Raw genomic sequence first — 18,632 nt, forward strand, 5'->3', positions numbered from 1 at the left:
ATATATCTTTTAGATATTTAATTTCTAACTTAAAGCATAAAAAATGTACATTCATTCATGAGTCTTTGAAGACAGGCCACTCTTGGAATTCTACATGGTTCATCTCCAAAAAACTCTATTTCTTATGCATCCTCTACACTGCCTACTTTAAAGCAAGTGAGAATTTAAAGACTTTTACAAAGCAAATGAGGATGAATCCCTCTAGATTTTTAGTTTTCAAATGTTTTATGGTTATCTCATCCACACCTAATTTAGTTGCATTCTTTTTACTATATCTTTAGTCTTTCTAAAGCATTTGCTTGAGAAACAAATCTTATATTCACATTTATATTTTGCTGATATATGTATTGCTTAATGAGGTAAAAACAGTAATTAATACACTGGCACAGAATGTTTGAGAATAAACATAGCCGAGTCTTGGTTGGCATACTCCTCAACCTGCAGAAGCAGAAGTATGTAGACCTCTGAGAATAGCCAACTGGTTGTGAGCATTGCAGGATGTCCCCAGAGGGACATCTTTTAACCCAACACAAGTACATGGAAATTAGCTTAAAGAGTTTGCATCATACCTCAGTCAAAGAATCTACTGTTAACACATTTTGTACCAAAGTTTTTATTTAGGATTCCAATTAATTTTATTATAGATATACTAGTAACTCAGATCTCAACCTTCTTGAAATGTGATTTGGAAAGGAAATAAAAATTTGCAATGTAGCCAGCAACAGTTTTACTCAACTATACAGTTTCTCCAGGACATTTCACATTCCCATAATGAGCAGAAAGAAAAAAAATCTAATGTCTTATTGTACTGAGTACAGAACTTAGGCTAAGGGATGGGATGCCAGGAAGGAAGATTTCAAATTAGTATCCAGAAGAGCTTTCCCATAGCTAACCAGAGCTAGTCAGTGCACATCTCATACAGGGTGTTTCCCCTGGAGGTATTCAAAAACAGGTGAGGATACCCATTGGCAGAAGAGCACCTACTTTCAGCATGAGTCTATTTCTTATGATCTTTAAGGTAGTTTTGAACTCTTAATATCCTAGGATTTTTATTTCTACACAACTTATTGGCTCCCATATAGTTTTTTTTTACGTCTAGTCTAATGTTTTTCATTTCTTGGGCCTTTGGCCATTAATTTACATTGCTGTACATTGCCTAAAAGAATCTGAAACAGAAATAACTAAAAAATGTCCATACCAGGCCATTCATCACATTTAAGAGGATATGGATATGAAATATAGTCTGATGCCTTTATTTCCTTAGTGCCTGTGATAATTGCTCAATAAAAACTTTATGTCTTTGGGCACTCTAAAGGAAGCAGTAAATATTTAGTCTTGGCAACCATAGCCTTCAAACCTTACCCACAAAATGCTGTTCTCTTCCTTGATTGGTGAACAGAGGATATTCTGTGGTAGGAATAGAGTCTTACTCTTAAAACAGAAGGTATAATGAAAAGAGCACCATGAAAAAGATGTATATTATAATCAATGCATGTGTTCTGCACTTTAAGAAAAGCAAATAAAATTGAAAATGATTAAGTGTATAGACTGGGGTGGTTATTTGTATTAAAAAGTAATTTTTGCTTTCACATCAATTTAAATGCCAGTCTTATCTAATTTACTTATGAGCGTTCTCTCACATCATGAGCTTGATCCTGGGCTTCTACATTTAGAAACTACCTTAGTGATTTTCCAACCCAGCTTCTTTATTTATAGGTAAAGTGACTCTGGGCCAGACTGAAGCTCTAAATGTTATTCTTGGGGTCATACAGCTAATGCATGGCAGAATTGGTACAGGAATCCAACTTGGGGAATTTCCCACTTCATTATTTCCACTTCTTGGGGCTAAGTACCCCAAGAGACCAAATTTTTCTAAAATTTGACTTCCTTTTCACTTTTTCCCCCATTATTAAAATAATACACATTCATCATAAAACAAGGCAAATACAAAACTATATCTAGATGAAAATCCCCAGCATATCATCATCCAGGATGATCTTGGTCACCATGTTGACCTTCTGATTCTTTGAGGTGACACCAGTATGCCCCAAACCACAATAGGACCATCTCCCATTTACTCCTCATGGCATTGATATCAGGCCCTCTAATTCTACTTCTACGTGAAACTGCTTCCTCTTGGGTCATCAGGGAGCTTTGTATACCAATAGCCTTCAGTCTCATTGGAGACTTCAATTTGACAGTGATTTCTCCTCTTCTCCCCTTCTTTTCCCTGTGATTTATTTCAGGACACTAATCTTCCTCTTGCCCTTCTGCCTTGGACGGGTCTTTTCCTGTCTCAGTTTCTTTCCCATCCCTTCAATATTGATGTCCCAGGGAGTTGCATGCTTGCAACAACCCTCTTGTTTTCTCTGTGTTTTTCTCCTGGGATATTTTACCTGCTTCTAAGTCAACTATTACTCTTGTGGTGTTGCCTGTTTAAGACTCTTCTGCCCCACCTGTTTGCTGAGGGCTACACTCTAATTTCCAACAGTCTTTGGACCTTTCTCCCAGGGGTCTACTTGTAAGCATCTCTGGCTGCCAACTACCCAAACCCAAATTAATTGCCAAGACTCTCCCTATGTGCACTTAATAATTGAGATCAGTACTGGAAATCTCAAAGTGATGCTTTCATTTTTATCCCCATCTGTCTAAACAACCCATCCATGCCATCATAACATCCTGCCAATCCTATCTTCAGAGTGCCCTCCATAGCCCTCCCTGGTCCTATTCCTGTTGCCGGAGCCTGCCCTTCAGCATCACTTCCTGGACCACTGCAGTAGCCTCCTGACTCCTCTTCCTGCCTGTCCCATCAATTCCTACACCACATTTTGCCAGAGTTTATATTTGTTTATTCATTCTAATTTGTTATACATGCTGGCAGAATGCGGTTCATTTCATATTACACATATAGAGCACAATTTTTCAAGACGCTGACTGTACACAAAGTATTTTCACACCATTTGTGTCTTCATACATGTACTTAGGGTAATGATGTCTAACTCATTCCATCATCATTCCTACCCCTTTCCCCGCCTCCCTTCCCCCCCTCCCCTTTGCTCTATCTAAAGTTCCTCCATTCCTCTCATGCTCCCCGCACATCACCATTATGAGTCAGCATCCTCATCAAAGAAAACATTCGGCCTTTGTTTTTTTGGGATTGGCTTACTTCACTTAGCATCATATTCTCCAACTCCATCCATTTACCTGAAAATGCCATGATTTTATTCTCTTTTAATGCTAAGTAATGTTCCATTGTGTATATATACCACATTTTTTTTATCCATTCATCTACCGAAGGGCATCTGGGTTGATTCCACAGTTTAGCTATTGTGAATTGTGCTGCTATAAACATTGATATGGCTGTGTCCCTATAATATACCGTTTTTAAGATCTTTGGGTATAAACCAAGGAGTGAGATAGCTGAGTCGAATGGTGGTTCCATTCCCAGTTTTCCAAGGAATCTCCATACTGCTTTCTAGATTGGCTACATCAATTTGCAGCCCCACCAGTAATGTATGAGTATCCCTTTTCCCCCCTACATTCTCTCCAGTACTTATTGTTGTTTATATTCTTGATATCTGCCATTCTGACTGGAGTGAGATGGTATCTTAGAGTAGTTTTGATTTGTATTTCTTGCTATAGATGTTCAACATTTTTTCATATATTTGTTGATTGATTGCATATCTTCTTCTGAGAAATATCTATGCAGTTCCTTGGGCCATTTATTGATTGGGTTATTTGGTTTTTTGGTGTTAAGGTTTTTGAGCTCTTTATATATCCTAGAGATTAGTGCTCTATCTGATGTGTGAGGGGTAAAGATTTGCTCCCATCCTGTAGGCTCTCCATTCACCTCACTGATTGTTTCTGTTGCTGAGAAGAAGCATTTTAGTTTGAATCCATCCCATTTATTGATTCTTGGTTTTAATTCTTATGCTATAGGAGTCTTATTAAGGAATCTGGGGCCTAATCCTATATGATGAAGGTTTGGGCCTACTTTTTCTTCCATTAGGCTCAAGGTCTCTGGTTTAATTCCTAGGTCCTCCATCCACTTTGAGTTGAGTTTTGTGCATGGTGAGAGATAGGGGTTTAATTTCATTTTGTTCCATGTGGATTTCCAGTTTTCTCAGCATCATTTGCTGAAGAGGCTATTTGTATTTTTAAAACAGATCTGGTTTCAAATCCTCCTTCAATCTATCAACTTCTTGTCACTGTCTACAGCATAAAGTCCAATTCCATTAGCAGGTAACAAAACCCACTAGAATATAACAAACCTTTTTAGTATCATCTCCCAAATTGTTGTTTGTATTCTTAATAGCTTCCATTCTGACTCGAGTGAGATGAAATCTTAGAGTAGTTTTGATTTGTATTTCTCTAATTGCTAGCGATGATGAGCATTTTTTCATATATTTGTTGATTGATTGTATATCATCTTCTGAGAAATGTCTGTTCAGGTCCTTGGCCCATTTATTGATTGGGTTATTTGCTGTTTTTTGGTGCTTAGCTTTTGGTTGGAAATTATGGTGGAATGTGATGGACACCCCACCTTGCTCTGCCATAGAAAGTTAAGTTCAGTTGTACTTTTTGCTTCTTACCCTCTGACACCTTGCTTGTTGACTTTTTAAAAAATATTTTCTTCCTTAATTTATCTTTCAAAACTTGGCTCAGATGTCACCTCTCCAGACAGCCTTCCATGATAGCCCTGTGTACCCTGGCCTGCCACAGTATAGCTTAGGTGTATGCATCCAGGAGTGGACTCTATGGCCAGCCCATGGCCAGTTTACTGGCCCAACTCTGTACTCACATCACCTCTTTAAGAACAGGAACTGTGTGGAGATATCTTCTTCAAAACATGTTAATTCCTGTGCTCTGTTTTTTAAACTTAACTTTGATCACCTTTCTCTGGTCTTCTTTTTTATTCACATTATTTCATATCCAATCCATTTCTATGGTCAGTACTTCTGGAACTTACTGAGGAGGGCTTTCTCCTCAATCCTGCTTTAAATAATAGATAACACATGTCTCCATTGTGTAAGTTCTTGAAGATGAGAGCTTGGAAAAAAAAAGCATAAATGAATTTCTAAGTTCTTTTTTTACTCCCTCTTGAAATATTATCTGAGAATTCCTTTTCTTATAAAAACACGAAGTGATATAAACTGTGAGTGTTTCTTGAGATTTTTAAATTTAAGAAAGGAGTACAGCTTCCTGGGTGCATCTAGCAGAAATAATTTCCTGACCATTACCACTCTCACAGACTTCTGTGCATTGACCTCTTGTCCACTATGGCTGGTGTTTCACTGGGCACTCTTTACTCACACCCATTCACTTTGTTACTCCTGGGTCATTTTGGTCTAAAGGACATAGAGAGGATTGGCTCAGAAGACATATAGAACACATTGCAAAAACCAATGCAGACAAAAAGCAAAGACAAAAGCCTATTTTAAAAGCTCATGTGCATTTTAATCAAAAAGAAAAAACTTTGGGGTTTTCTCACCCAATAGCAGTCCTTGCAGTTGCACATATTTAGGGAAAGACTCTGCAGTTTGACAGACCAAGGGGAAGGAATTCCCAGGAAGGGCTCTCTATGGTGGCTCTAAGCCCCTCTGTCCTGTTCAGAGCAAGGGACATGCTGACATGGGCAGGGATCATCTGCTGTCCTCTCTTCATTTATCTCAAACAAAGCTACTTGAGATTAGTAGGATGCTGTGCCCCGAAGAGGGGTTCTGGGGAAAGAAAGCCATGGACACAAGCCACTTGAAATGAATCTCAGTTTTCTCTTCCACAACAGGAGGGTGCTGTGTTACCTGCTCCCTCTATAGGCAAAGCTAGTTATTCTGCGTTTCATGTGAAAAGGCCTTGGTAAAATTTCCTTCAGAAAAGAACTACATGGGACTAGGGATGTAGCTCAGTGGTAGAGCCCTTGCCTAGCATGCACCAGGCTCTGAGCTTAATCCCCACCACCAAAATCAATCAATCAAACAAATTGCTATGACAAAAAAGAACCACATGTAAAATGTCCAAAAAGTCACTTTTTTTGTTATCACCAAACCATACCCCTAGGATTAAAATGCACAAATTGATATTTATAAACAGATGTTAAGCCAGCCTTTTAATAAAAATAGAAAAATAAAATCTGAAAATACTGGAGGAGAAATGATATATTTCTTAGAAGTCTGTAGCATGTGATGTGTGGTATGGTTAATCTTATTTATAAAATCTTTAAGAAAAAGAAAATTTATTCTTTTTCATGCTTTAGCCCTTTCCATAACCAACAGAAAACCTCCATTCCAGAAGCAATGACTTAAACTCACAGAAATTCTTCAAATTATGTATACTTACAGATCAGAATTTTACCCCAATGGAAAAATTCTCAAGGAAGTTAATTATTTAAAGGTTAGGAAGATAGGGAAATTATAGTTTTTCTCAGAATGACCTTTGTGGACCAGTTTTTGAAAAAGAATTTGCATCTCTTTTCAAACATGGATAAGGGCCTGCCTTACCCTCCATTTCAGCTGTGTAAACATTGAATTTTCAAATAGCTAGGAAAGAAAATAAGAGCAGAACTAATGTAAAACCAAGTAATACAAGTATATTATTGATTATCTCCCTTATGAAATAATATGAGTTTCCTTCCACAGAAAAGGCAAAAAAACAAAGGTAATTTTGTTTCTTAGTTTCCATGAGTGCAACATCATAGAAAACTCAGTATTTATTCTGTGTGTGTATCTTTATATGTGTGTGTATGTATCATTTTGACATGCATGACTTTGGAGAGAAGCCTGTGGTTTTTGATTACCTATGAACATAGCAGTCTTCATTGAGACCCTACTACATAGTATTACATTTTATAATAAATGCCAGGCATACTTAGAACTATTTGTACACAAGGAAAAAGTGATTGATTCTACTTTTAGTACAACTGTAAACTAAACCTTAGTTTGTAAAATTCCATGTTGCTTCCTTGATTTGTATTTCTGAACACATTTATTAGTAGTTAGCTGCATTTTTAGGCCAGTGGGGAGGGGAAATATTTGAAGAGAATTGTTAGTAGTAACAGACTGGAAATTTATTCAGAATGCTGGGGAAAAGTTTGCAAAATTTTCTATAGGGTTTTGTGTGAAGGGTTTAATAATAATTTAAAATACACACCCTTAGTTTCCAAAGAAAATTCCATGTCTGCATGACTAGGGAGGTGTGGTGGGTTTTATTCAGTTTCACACACAAGGGAATGATTGAGAACTGCTACATGGAAATCAGCATTCCAAGTTTTTTCCTATACACTTGATCTGTTTCCTATACACTTGAATTTATCATTAGATAGTCCTACTAAGAGTGCAAGCCAAAAATCTATCAAAGAATAACCAGCGTGTGGGAAGAATAAGGTGGGTGAAGGATCTTTTGATATTTTCATTCATACTCTGTGCTCTGAGAGTTTGTACTTGAGAGGTTGTTTATTCCTTTGCTTGTTCTTTAATGCCACAATAGAACATTAGTTTTATAAGAGGGGAGTATGCTTTTTGTTGTTGTTGTTTGTTTTTTGGTGTTGGGCTCAAATACAAGTCCTCGTGTAGGCTAGGCAAATGCTCTACCACCAAGCTACCTCCCCAGCCCTCTGGTTGAATTTTAAGAACTTTTATTTTTAAAATGCTTTTACTATTTAATATTAATCACATTTCCACAGTCAACTTGGCCCTGCCAAAATAAATATATAGGAAACTATTGTAAAATAACTCATTAAATCTTTCCTAACATAATGATCTACCAACTTCAAAAGAAGGGTAACTAGGGGTTGACATTCAAGTCTCAGACTCATCTTCATTGGAAAATGTTTTCCCTTGTTCCCTGTAGTTTCTTTGGGTCTAAGAATCTGGAAACAATATAAAGTTCTGATGAAATCATCTCATTAGAATTAATCTAAGTAATTGTAATGACAGTAGTCAGCTTTTTATTTGATACAGCATGAAATGAAAACAAGTAATAAATTCTAATTGGATCAAAGGCAGTCATTTGGACTCTATGGCATTTGGTAGAAAAGGAATTGGGTTACTTTCAAGTCCAGTCACAAAATACGGATCAAAGACTTGTTCAAGGGTGTTGAGTCTGATAGAATTCAACCATTTGTATTATCTGAAAGTGGGTGGGTTTTGTTCTCATTTTTTTTTTTATCATTTTGTGTTTGTCCCAAGGAGACTGAGTCTGTTAGAAGGCATTTTCTTCTAGGACACACACATGAGGTGGGACTAGAACCCAGACTTGGAATTCTGTGCTGAGGCTTAGCTGGCACTCATTATTTCTTTCAAAGTCATATATTTGCAATAATTTAAGTGGCTAGATTTTCAGTGATGAAAGATTATTTTATGGGCTCCAGGTTACTGCAGTATTTTCCTACTTCTGCTGTATACTGCTCAGAAAAGATTGGGGGCATGGTTGATTCAAATAGCCACCGAAGGCTTCAATATTATGTGTGGCCCCAGATCTCTGGTCAAGTGTTGGGGAACATTTTCATTGATTTAAGTAGGTGTTACAGCTCCATAAAGAATGGCCCTGTGTTTGGCAAGAAAGTAGAGATGGAAACTGTACTCACAGCCAAATTTACAAGAATAAAGTAATTGGTTAACGTCAAAGGAAATGGCTTCGACAGATTTACACTCTTGGGGTGTGTTAGAAATCCACCAATATTTGGGATTTAAGTGCATTTTTATCCTGAAGTGGAAGAGCCTGACGTGGAATGTGGAAAGCAGTTAAGGGGACTGCCATGAACATATCCTGTCACTTTTTCCCATGGTGGTTTCTGCCCTGTTGTGTCCTAGGTAGATCTGAAGTGTCCTCCCGATGGTCCTCTTACTTTCTCTCCTCTGTTTAGATTTAGATGTGGACCAGCCTACAGAAGAAAAGAAAGAATGCTACTATAACCTCAATGACGCCAGTCTCTGTGATAACGTGCTGGCCCCCAACGTCACCAAACAAGAATGCTGCTGTACATCAGGGGCCGGGTGGGGAGACAACTGTGAGATCTTCCCCTGCCCCGTCCTGGGGACTGGTAAGAAGCAGCCCAGTGTGACGTTTGCACTTGTGTTTTTACATGTGGTGTCCACGGGCCTGGGGAGGATTTCATTTTGTTTCTTACTTTGAGGCCCTGGGATGGTGTATTCACGGCCATAGTCAACTCGAGGGCAAGTTACCTTATGGTGACTGTAATTCAGAGCTAGAGCCATCACCCTCTTCCCACTTCAATATGAATTCTTCAACTTCTGTCTCTCAATGGGAGTGCTGAGACACTTGGGTGCTGTCAGATGCTTTGGCAAAAAGATAATTGTTTTATTCCATTTTAAAATTAAGATCAACCTCTTTTGCCAGCCATGACACAGCGTTAACTGTAAATAGAGCTTGGATATTTAAGCTAAAATTTTGCTTTATGGGCTTTTATTGATCCTTTAAAATACTAGACACCACAATAGTGCAAAAATAATAGTCATAATGTCCAGTTAAACATGGGTAAATAAAACATGGGTGAATTGAGAGCTTTAAAAAAATGTTAGTAAATTTATAAATAATGTAAGTATATAAATAATATGGAATAAGTCATTAGATTTATTTGTACCTAATCCAAAATAAAGGGGATTGTTCTGAATTTATTTGCCTAAATTGCTTAAAGATACTGAATCTGGGAAAGTAAAACTGATTTTAAAATCTGCCTGCAGGGAAGAGGTTGATTCTTTGTTTTTATTTTTCGACTTATTTGCTTTTTGGTTTTTGTCTGTTTTAAATTCAGCTGAATTCACGGAAATGTGTCCTAGGGGGAAAGGTTTTGTCCCCGCTGGAGAATCCTCTTACGACATTGGTGGTGAGAACTACAAAGGTCAGAGTCAAGTGGCTGTGAATTTGCAACACCTGTCAGAAGTTCTAGTTAGAAGTGTGGCTTGGGTTACACAGAATGAGGGTTCTTTGGGGCCATGGAAACTAATTACAAAGCCCTTAATTCTATCACTGGAAGAAGGTTTCTGATCTCTGATCAGAGCTGAGGCTTGGGAGTCAGAACACTCACGGCTATGTGACCATGGGAGGTCACTTCACCTTCTGAGTTGTTGTGTGCTCATCTGAGAGATAGAAATGAGGTTATAATGAGGATTAAGTGAGATAATGTGTGTAAACCACTACAAAATTCTGCATTGAGTTCATACTTAAATTTGTCCAGTTATCCTCGGGGTGTATTAGAAGTCATGTAAATTATGACCCTGTGAGTTGGGCCATTGACATGTGTGTTTCTGTGGTCATCAATAGAGTCAAGGTTCGTGCCTTTTTAGAATTAACCCTACTATTTCTAGGACCTTGTACTAAGAGCCACACATTCATAATGAGGAATGGGAAAGAAGAAAACAAAAAGTAGATGTTTTAGGACTGGGGATGTAATTCCACAATGGAGGGAAGGCCCTGGGTTCAGTCCCCAGTATTGCAAAAAACAAAACAAAACCAAAAAGGAAGTTTTACATATTTAATGCTGCTATCATATAACGCTAAAGTAAATATGCAGCCTCTTAATTTTTGTGAATATTTTAATGGATGAATATTTCCTCATTAAATGCTTACTTTTGACATTTTCATAGTAGATATATTATAACCTTTCATGCACAAAATGATTGTTTTTCATTGTAGTTTAATATTTAAAACTAAGTGGGTGGAAAAGAGACTATAATAATATTTTTATTGTTCATCCACTTTTGGAAAACAAGTGTTTGAATAATATGGAATAATTCAGTAGCTGGATAAGAAATTCCATTTGTGTTTTTAAAATACATCTATGATTTAGTCCAATTGAATAACAAGACTTGGTCTGTAATATGTGTCAAATGGTTTTCAAGTTCACAATTATCACATACTATATTTTTACAGGGATGTAGTTAAATTTCACTTCATGTTATGGAACAGAACCCTAGTTCCACCATAAAGCCATCTTCTCTTATATAAAAATAAGTGCCTCCTCACCCTGCCTGAATAGTGCTGGAAGTGGTTGGAAGAAGACTGGGTTCAGATCCAGCCAGCCCTAAGTTCACTGCACTTGGCTTTGCCATTTTCCATGTGTGTGAATCTGAACAAGTCATCTATAGAGTCTCTAATTTTTGAAATGGGTGCTAGCTGATATTAGCTGTGAAATGCTAGAATTGAGCATCTGCCCATGCCTGAGTGTATACTGAGTCTGGCATGTGAATTATCTTATTTAATCCTTTCAATTTTAATCAAGGCAGTATACCCTTATTTTCAGTTTATCATTATGTAAATTTAAGTGATGGCCAGGAGACCTTAATTCTATGGGGGAATGGGTCTGCCAACCCCTTTAGCAATTTATACTTTTGTTAGCTTATCTTTATGATCATGGAAGACTTTGATCAGGTTCCATCAAACTCTTGTTGACAGCTCTATACATTTCAACTAGTGAATGGGCCAGAATATACATTCCTAGAAAGGCACATTTCTTAAAAGGTCTATTCTTTAGAAAATATCCTGGTAACACTATGGAATCCATAGATTATTTCATCAAACTTAAAGTAGTATCTCAGGTGCTGTATTACAAATATACCTTCTCTGATAATGTTTTGGGTCATTGTTCCACAGACAAACCACATCTGCTTACATTTCTGTATCTATCAATTATACCTAATTTTAAGAATTTGTATATTCTGGGTCTTTAAGATTCTTTGGAATGTAAATAATATAATATTTCATTTGAAGCTCAATATTAGTTTCTTCTTGTGGGAAGATTAAACTATCTCCTCTTTGGTATTTCTCAATTTTCCCCCATAGATGCCGATGAATGCCTACTTTTTGGACAGGAGATCTGTAAAAATGGTTTCTGTTTGAACACTCAGCCTGGTTATGAATGCTACTGTAAGCAAGGGACATACTATGATCCTGTCAAATTGCAGTGCTTTGGTAAGCTTTAAGAGGATATCATATGGTGTGAAATATACAAATGGAAAAAATAAGTAATGCTATGTAGTAAAAACAATTTCTTTGAATCTAAATCACATGTTAAAACAATGTATAAATGTTTCATGGATCTCTTTCTTAAGCAAGATTTTTGAAATTTAAGAAAAATAAAACCACCAACTATTTGAATGGATTTCAAACAGTTAATATTCAATGTGGAATTATAATTCCGGTCACTGGTATAACTGAAATGTCCTTTTGGTCTGTGGAGCCTCCTGCTTCATCACTCATACCAAGCAAGTGAAAGTCACTTTAAAATGCTGACACAGACTCTAATGCTTAAAGCAGAAAACCATATACACTAGGCAGAAAAGCATAGAAAAGGAAATAACTTTAAAAATATCATAAAAAGGCATTTTATCTTAAATTTCAAAACGTATCCTGTTCATAGATGTTTTCTTTCCATATTTAATACCATTGGTGGCGGCAACATTATTTTTGCAGTCAGTACAACTTAACGTTTTTAGAGTCAGAGCCGTTCTCTTTTGGATGATGATTTGTAGTTAATTAAACTTGTGGCAGCCTCTGGAATCTGGACTAAATTTAGCTATGTGTTAACTTGAGTAAGTATATGAGGTACAACTGATTGCTGATTTGCTTTAGTAATTTTTTTTTCTCTTCAGATATGGATGAATGTCAAGATCCCAACAGTTGTATTGATGGCCAGTGTGTTAACACAGAAGGCTCTTATAACTGCTTTTGTACCCATCCAATGGTCCTGGATGCTTCAGAAAAAAGATGTATCCGACCAACAGAATCAAATGGTATGTTTGGATATGAGATGCAAACTTATGTCTAGATAAATACCATAAGGTTTGTGTTTTGACCAAAGTGTGAACTACTAAAAAATAGAAAAATTGATTTATTGAATATTTTGAAATAACGAAAGTGAGATTCTAAGAGAAATAATAAGATGCATATGATTGACATGTGAGAGCTTTAATGTTTTGAACATACTCACCAACCAGGCAGCAGGATACAGAGTAGCACAGAGCAGAAGGCAGAGCTCTTCTAAGCCCGAGGTCATCATACTTGACCTTCAGAGGCAGATGAGGAAGATGTAAGTTTAGGGAAGGCTAATCAGGGACATACTGTGTCAAATTTGAGAGCTTTGGTAAGCTTTAAGACGATATCATATGGTGTGCTGTGAAAATATACAGATGGAAAAATAAATAACACTATGTAGTAAAAACAGTTTCTTTGAATCTAATCTGGAGGGAAAGACACAGATGAGGCTAGGTAGAAACAGAGGATGGAGTTCTACAAAGTGGTAGAAAGCCCTGAAATCCATTGGTAGGAATCCCTGTTCATATCTGATGAAGTGACATGCCATTAATAATAGGCATAGCTGGGCTGGGGTTGTGGCTCAGCAGTAGAGCACTCACCTAGCACGTGCAGGGCCCTGGGTTCAATCCTCAGCACCACATAAAAATAAATAAGTAAAATAAAGGTATTGTGTCCAACTACAACTAAAAAATAAATCTTTAAAAGAAAATAACGGGCATAGCTAATCAATCAATCACCATATTCAAGAGATTGCTTTGGGTGAAGTCAGTTGAAAGGTAGAAAGATTAGAACTGAGGAGAACTGTTCTCGTCCAGAGTGCTGGCAGATGAAATAAGTGACAAAGCATGAATCAAAAAAGAAGAAAAAATTAGAGAGAAATGGTAGGATCTGACAAAGGAGTAAATGTGAAAAAGTGAAGACTGGAGGAAGTCTCTCAAGGACAAGATAGTGGGTCACTTTATATGACAATGCAAGCTATGGAAGCAAGGATTTAGTTGGAACATGATGGGCAGTCTGAATTTTAGCTGGTGGAATGACACTCAATTGGAGACGACAGAGGTTTCATTGTGGAAAGACCAGGCTAGATTCAGACTTTTATTTGGAAGTCACTCTTAGTCGTAGGAATGGAAACTTTGACGCTCACTGGCTTCCACCACAGTGTTGATGAAATAACAGTGCAATTGTCAAGGAACCATCGCTTCCCTTTTAGAACAAATAGAAGAAACCGATGTCTACCAAGATCTGTGCTGGGAACATCTTAGCGAAGAGTATGTGTGTAGCCGTCCTCTTGTAGGGAAGCAGACAACATACACCGAGTGCTGCTGTCTGTATGGAGAGGCCTGGGGAATGCAGTGTGCGCTTTGCCCCATGAAGGATTCAGGTAAGCCCAGATCCACTTTTTTTCTGCAAGAAACCTGCAGCAGGTTCTTCTCACCTCCTCTGGAGCCTGACGTTTCTCTTTTATGTCTTCACTCCTTGGGTCTTACTTTATCACAGGTGTGTATGTACAAAGGATTGGATAAGTCTATGGCTTCTGGTTGGTTACCTGCATGCCAAACCCTGTCATGAATTTTTGAAACCATCATTCTATTTCCCAAAAGAATGATAAATGACCTGAAGAAACAAAACTTGGCCATTGGTGATGTATGTCTGTATATTTCCTAATACTTCATTTATTTTCTATAATCCTCATTCCTAGCAGTTTCTACATATAGCAAAATATATTAGATCCTTCTAGGTCAAAGTCCAAAATTTAACGTCAGCCTGTATTGAGAAATACCAAACCTGACAATCCAAAGTCTGAAATGCTCCCAAAAGTTCAGATTTTAGAATTAGGGCTACTCAACTGGTGAGATTCTATGCAACTATCCCCAAATCTGAAAAACTCCAAAATCTGAAACACTTTTAATCCTAAGCATTTTGGATAAGAGATACTCAATCTGTATAAGAAAAGGATTAGAACAAAAAGGAAAGAAAGTAGAAGTAAATGAAAAATTATTTAAACAAATCTGCTTTCAAGTTTTAGATCTGCCATCAAATCTTTGGTCAAATGGAAAAAATGAGACAGGCTCAGGCCCCAGCTTTGTCCCACCTCCTAAGTGTTGGAGGGCAGCTAGAGGGGCTTGTGCCAGGTTTCCTGGCTGGGCTGTTCAGTGTCTGTTGGGTTGTCCACCAATGGTTCATTTCCCTCTTTACCACTTCTCATTTAAAAGAAAGGCACTTGAACGTGTTTGGAGTATCATTTTGTGAAACTGATGTGTTAAAGCTAGAAAAACAATGTGTGGGTGTAAAATGAAGGGTTTTGTAATGAGTACATTCTCAGGATAGTTAAAAGAAGAAGAATTTCTTGAAGAGAGAAAATGCATTAACTTTCAGTTAATTCAATTAGAATTTTTCTTTCAAGCTATTTATTAATTAACTTTCCGGCTTAGAAATAACTTAAAACCAATGTAGCATGAAAAAAGAAAATAATTTGAAATGCCACAAAAAGAAAATGAATACCAGAGGACAAAAAAATTAATAAATAAAGGCATAGATGGCAGCCAGCTATTGGCTCTGGGGCCAGATGGGCTGAATCTGAAATCTGCCACAGCTGCTGCATGCTCAGGGGGAAATTGCCTCACCCTGCGTAGCTCATTTGCAAAGCTGGGCCACCTATTTCTCCCTTGCTGGGTTGTTTGTAAAGGCTGGGAGGACTTGGGCAGAACAGGGTGTGGTTACTAGTGCTTCTGTTGTCTTGTGCCCGAGAGGCGGATGCCCTAGGAGATGAAAGTGAAATTAGTAGAGTGAGCACTTAAAGTTTGGGTCATTTTCTCACAATGTTCTAACACCTCAACTTTTTTTCCTTTGATCTTTATGCAATATTTTTTCATTTTAAAAATGATACATGCTTCTTTTTTTATAATTTCTTTTTTTAATATTCATTTTTTTTAGTTGTTGTGGTTAGATACAATACCTTCATCTTATTTATTTATGTTTATGTGGTGCTGAGGCTCCAGGGCCTCGCACATGCTAGGCCAGTAGTCTGCCGCTGAGCCACAACCCCAGCCCTAATACATGCTTCTTCTAAAGAATAAATAATCAAAGATATTATGTTCCCTTCCACCTATCCCTTCACAGGTGAACTTCCTACCTTTAAGATGCTCATCCTTGAAAGCTGGGTTTTTATCCCCTTAGATTTTCCTACACATTGTTATTATTATGAGATATATATGTATATGTATATATATACATATATATATATATATATATATAACAGAATATTGAAAACTGAAATCAATGTCACCAATCTACATTACACTTTGTTTTTTTGTTTTGCACTATCAGATGATCCCAATTTCAGCATCTCTGAAATTGGAGTCATCTGATAACCAATGGCACCTGAAAATGGCCACAGGCCATCCTGTTACATGTTAACATCTGGTGATGGGAGGACATTTACAATCTGGGGTATCTTAAAATGGGTGAAAGATGGTAACTCGAGAGGCTGTGCAGAATCTGTTGTATAGATGCCCTGTGGTTTATTTACCACATCTTGTGCTAGCCATTTGTGTAATTCCTCCCCAACCTTTCCCCACCCCAGTCCTAATTTGCTGCTATAAATAATGCTGCAACGAGCCTTCACATAGGCACCTGCAGGAGTGCCTTAGGAAGAAAATTCTTATAAAGATACTGGGTCAAGAAGTATGTATGCTTTCAATTTATTTCCTGAAAATATTGTAAAAGTTCACACTTATATTGGCAGTATTCAGAAATGCGTCCTTCTTCATTTGCTTCTATCAGTGTCTTTAAATTTTGTTGTTCACGCTGGGGACTGAACCCAGGGCCTCATGCTTGCTAAGCACAAACACTTATCACTGTGCTATGCCCCTAACCCCTTTAAAATGGTTTCTATCAGATGGGTGCAAAGGTAGTCTAGGAAATTTGAACATATTTTTTCATGTTTATAGTTGATTTGTCTTTCTCAGTGAATTATTCATCATATTCTTTGTCCTTTTTTGCTGAATTCTATGTCTTTTAAAAATTTATTTATAAGTTTTTTGTACATATTCTGTTTATAGCCCTGACATTTGGGTGACAGTATGCTTTTGGTTATGGGAACTCCTTTATGAAAAGGTTTGCATATATTTACATTTTATTCTGTCTCTAACCTAGTCCTATGATATAAATATTTAAATATTAAAATTTTAGTGCCTGTGTCTTTGATTAGGCAGTTCCTTTGATAATCAAATTTAATTGACTGAGTTTTAAAAAAACAACAAATATTCAACTAGGTGTCTCTGATCAAATGCATTTTTAAATGTAATTAAAATCTAAAGATAGTACAGTTTCCTAGTAGTATCATAATATAGCTAGGGAATCAAGAAATGAATTTCAGAATAATTATCAATATTCTAAACATGAATTCTATTTTAAATATGAAATCTCTTCTAAGATGGATTTTAGAATGGTGCATCAATTATTTTCAATGGAGGTTTTAAGAAACACATTTTTAATTGCAAATTCGAATGAATGAATGTGAAGAAATGTATACTGTATCATACTTTAGGTTCCAGGGAACACATTGGAAACCATTGTTCTACATGTGTCAGTTGGAGTAAAGGAATTTGTTAGGCAGCCCAGAAAGCACATTTATTTTATAAGACCAGAATTATGGTGCTAGAACTAAAGTCAGGAAGAGTGTATCTGAGAGAAGTCCATGCCCAAGTGGAACAGGTTTTCTGAAGATCTGATGAAGAGTTGGCATTCCGTTGGTTAAACCTGATCTTCCAGTCACAAGTACACTAAACGCCTTCTGTTGGGCACATTTCTCTGCAGTACTATAGCTGAGAGGAATCAGGGCATGGGCTCTGGAACCAGATTGCCTGGCCCCGAATCCTGGCTTGGCAACTTCTTATGTGCATGACCTTGCTATCTCGTCTCTCTGTGCCTCAGTTTCCTCATGTGAAAATAACATCACCTACCTCACAGGGTTGTTTTGATAATTAAATACTATGATAGTAAAGTGGTAAAATAAACATGAAATAGTGCTCAATATATGATAAGACTTCAGAAAATATAAACAGTTATTACTACTACTGCTAGGTGTCTCTGATCCAATGCATTTTCAAATGTAACTGAAATCTAAGGATCTTATAAAATACATGATTACGTCATAGCACCTGTATATGAACTGAGGATTGACAAATGCATAAATAATTTTTTTCAAAATAAGTCTCTCTTCTAAACCACTGATTCATAACATTAATGAGTAGGTCAGTTTTCTGGGGATTGTATCAAAAATCAGATTGCAGTTCATTGTAGAGGTCGCGGGTGCAGGATTCTGCATTTCTATCTAAAAGTTCCGAGCATCAAACTGCTGCTGGTAGTCCTTAGACTACACTAACAAGGCTCCAAAGACATTGAACAGCACCTGACTTTTTGTTAAAGCCTACTTTAATGCTGGTAGTTATTACTTGTTGAGAGGAAGCAAAGAATGTGTGGATTTTGAAACTTAACTCGTATGCTCATAATTCCTGTCTTTGTGTCTTTTAAGCGTGCTGTTTCTAGATGTCTTGATATTGTGATGGACCAGGTTATGTGTTTGTTAACCTTAACACTGGACTAATCCCACCCTGCCAGACACTGAACTTTGCAGTTTCTTAGGAAGCAGCACTGCTTTGGGGAACAATTAGTTACTGATGGAAACAGTGCTGGTGGAATTTGAAGAATAAATCGTACCACTTGTCGTCAGGTTTGAGCATTAAAGTGCGGTGTAAAGTAAAGCTTTGGCTCTGGAGCTGGCTTTCACACTTCGGGTCCAATAGGTCACGGGCATTAATTCTTGCTAAAGCCGCAGCCATACCCAAGAATAGTGGTAGGTG

General features: G+C 37.2%; 1 protein-coding gene across 7 annotated transcripts in view; it reads left to right on the forward strand.

Annotated features, from left to right (window-relative positions):
• The window catches only part of Ltbp1 (latent transforming growth factor beta binding protein 1), a 393,004-nt gene that overhangs the window by 352,502 nt on the left and 21,870 nt on the right, over window positions 1-18,632 (forward strand). For all 7 annotated transcript variants that reach the window (XM_046441615.2, XM_046441616.2, XM_046441617.2 and 4 more), the window contains 5 exons: window positions 8,861-9,037; window positions 9,770-9,856; window positions 11,797-11,925; window positions 12,606-12,746; window positions 13,979-14,149. In XM_046441615.2, coding sequence (XP_046297571.1) covers window positions 8,861-9,037; window positions 9,770-9,856; window positions 11,797-11,925; window positions 12,606-12,746; window positions 13,979-14,149 — 705 coding nt within the window. The remainder of the gene's footprint in view (window positions 1-8,860; window positions 9,038-9,769; window positions 9,857-11,796; window positions 11,926-12,605; window positions 12,747-13,978; window positions 14,150-18,632) is intronic.

Source organism: Marmota monax, unplaced genomic scaffold (genome assembly GCF_021218885.2).
Source record: "Marmota monax isolate L192 unplaced genomic scaffold, Marmota_monax_Labrador192_F-V1.1 WCK01_AAM20220418_F8-fsc00010, whole genome shotgun sequence".
Lineage (NCBI taxonomy): Eukaryota > Metazoa > Chordata > Mammalia > Rodentia > Sciuridae > Marmota > Marmota monax.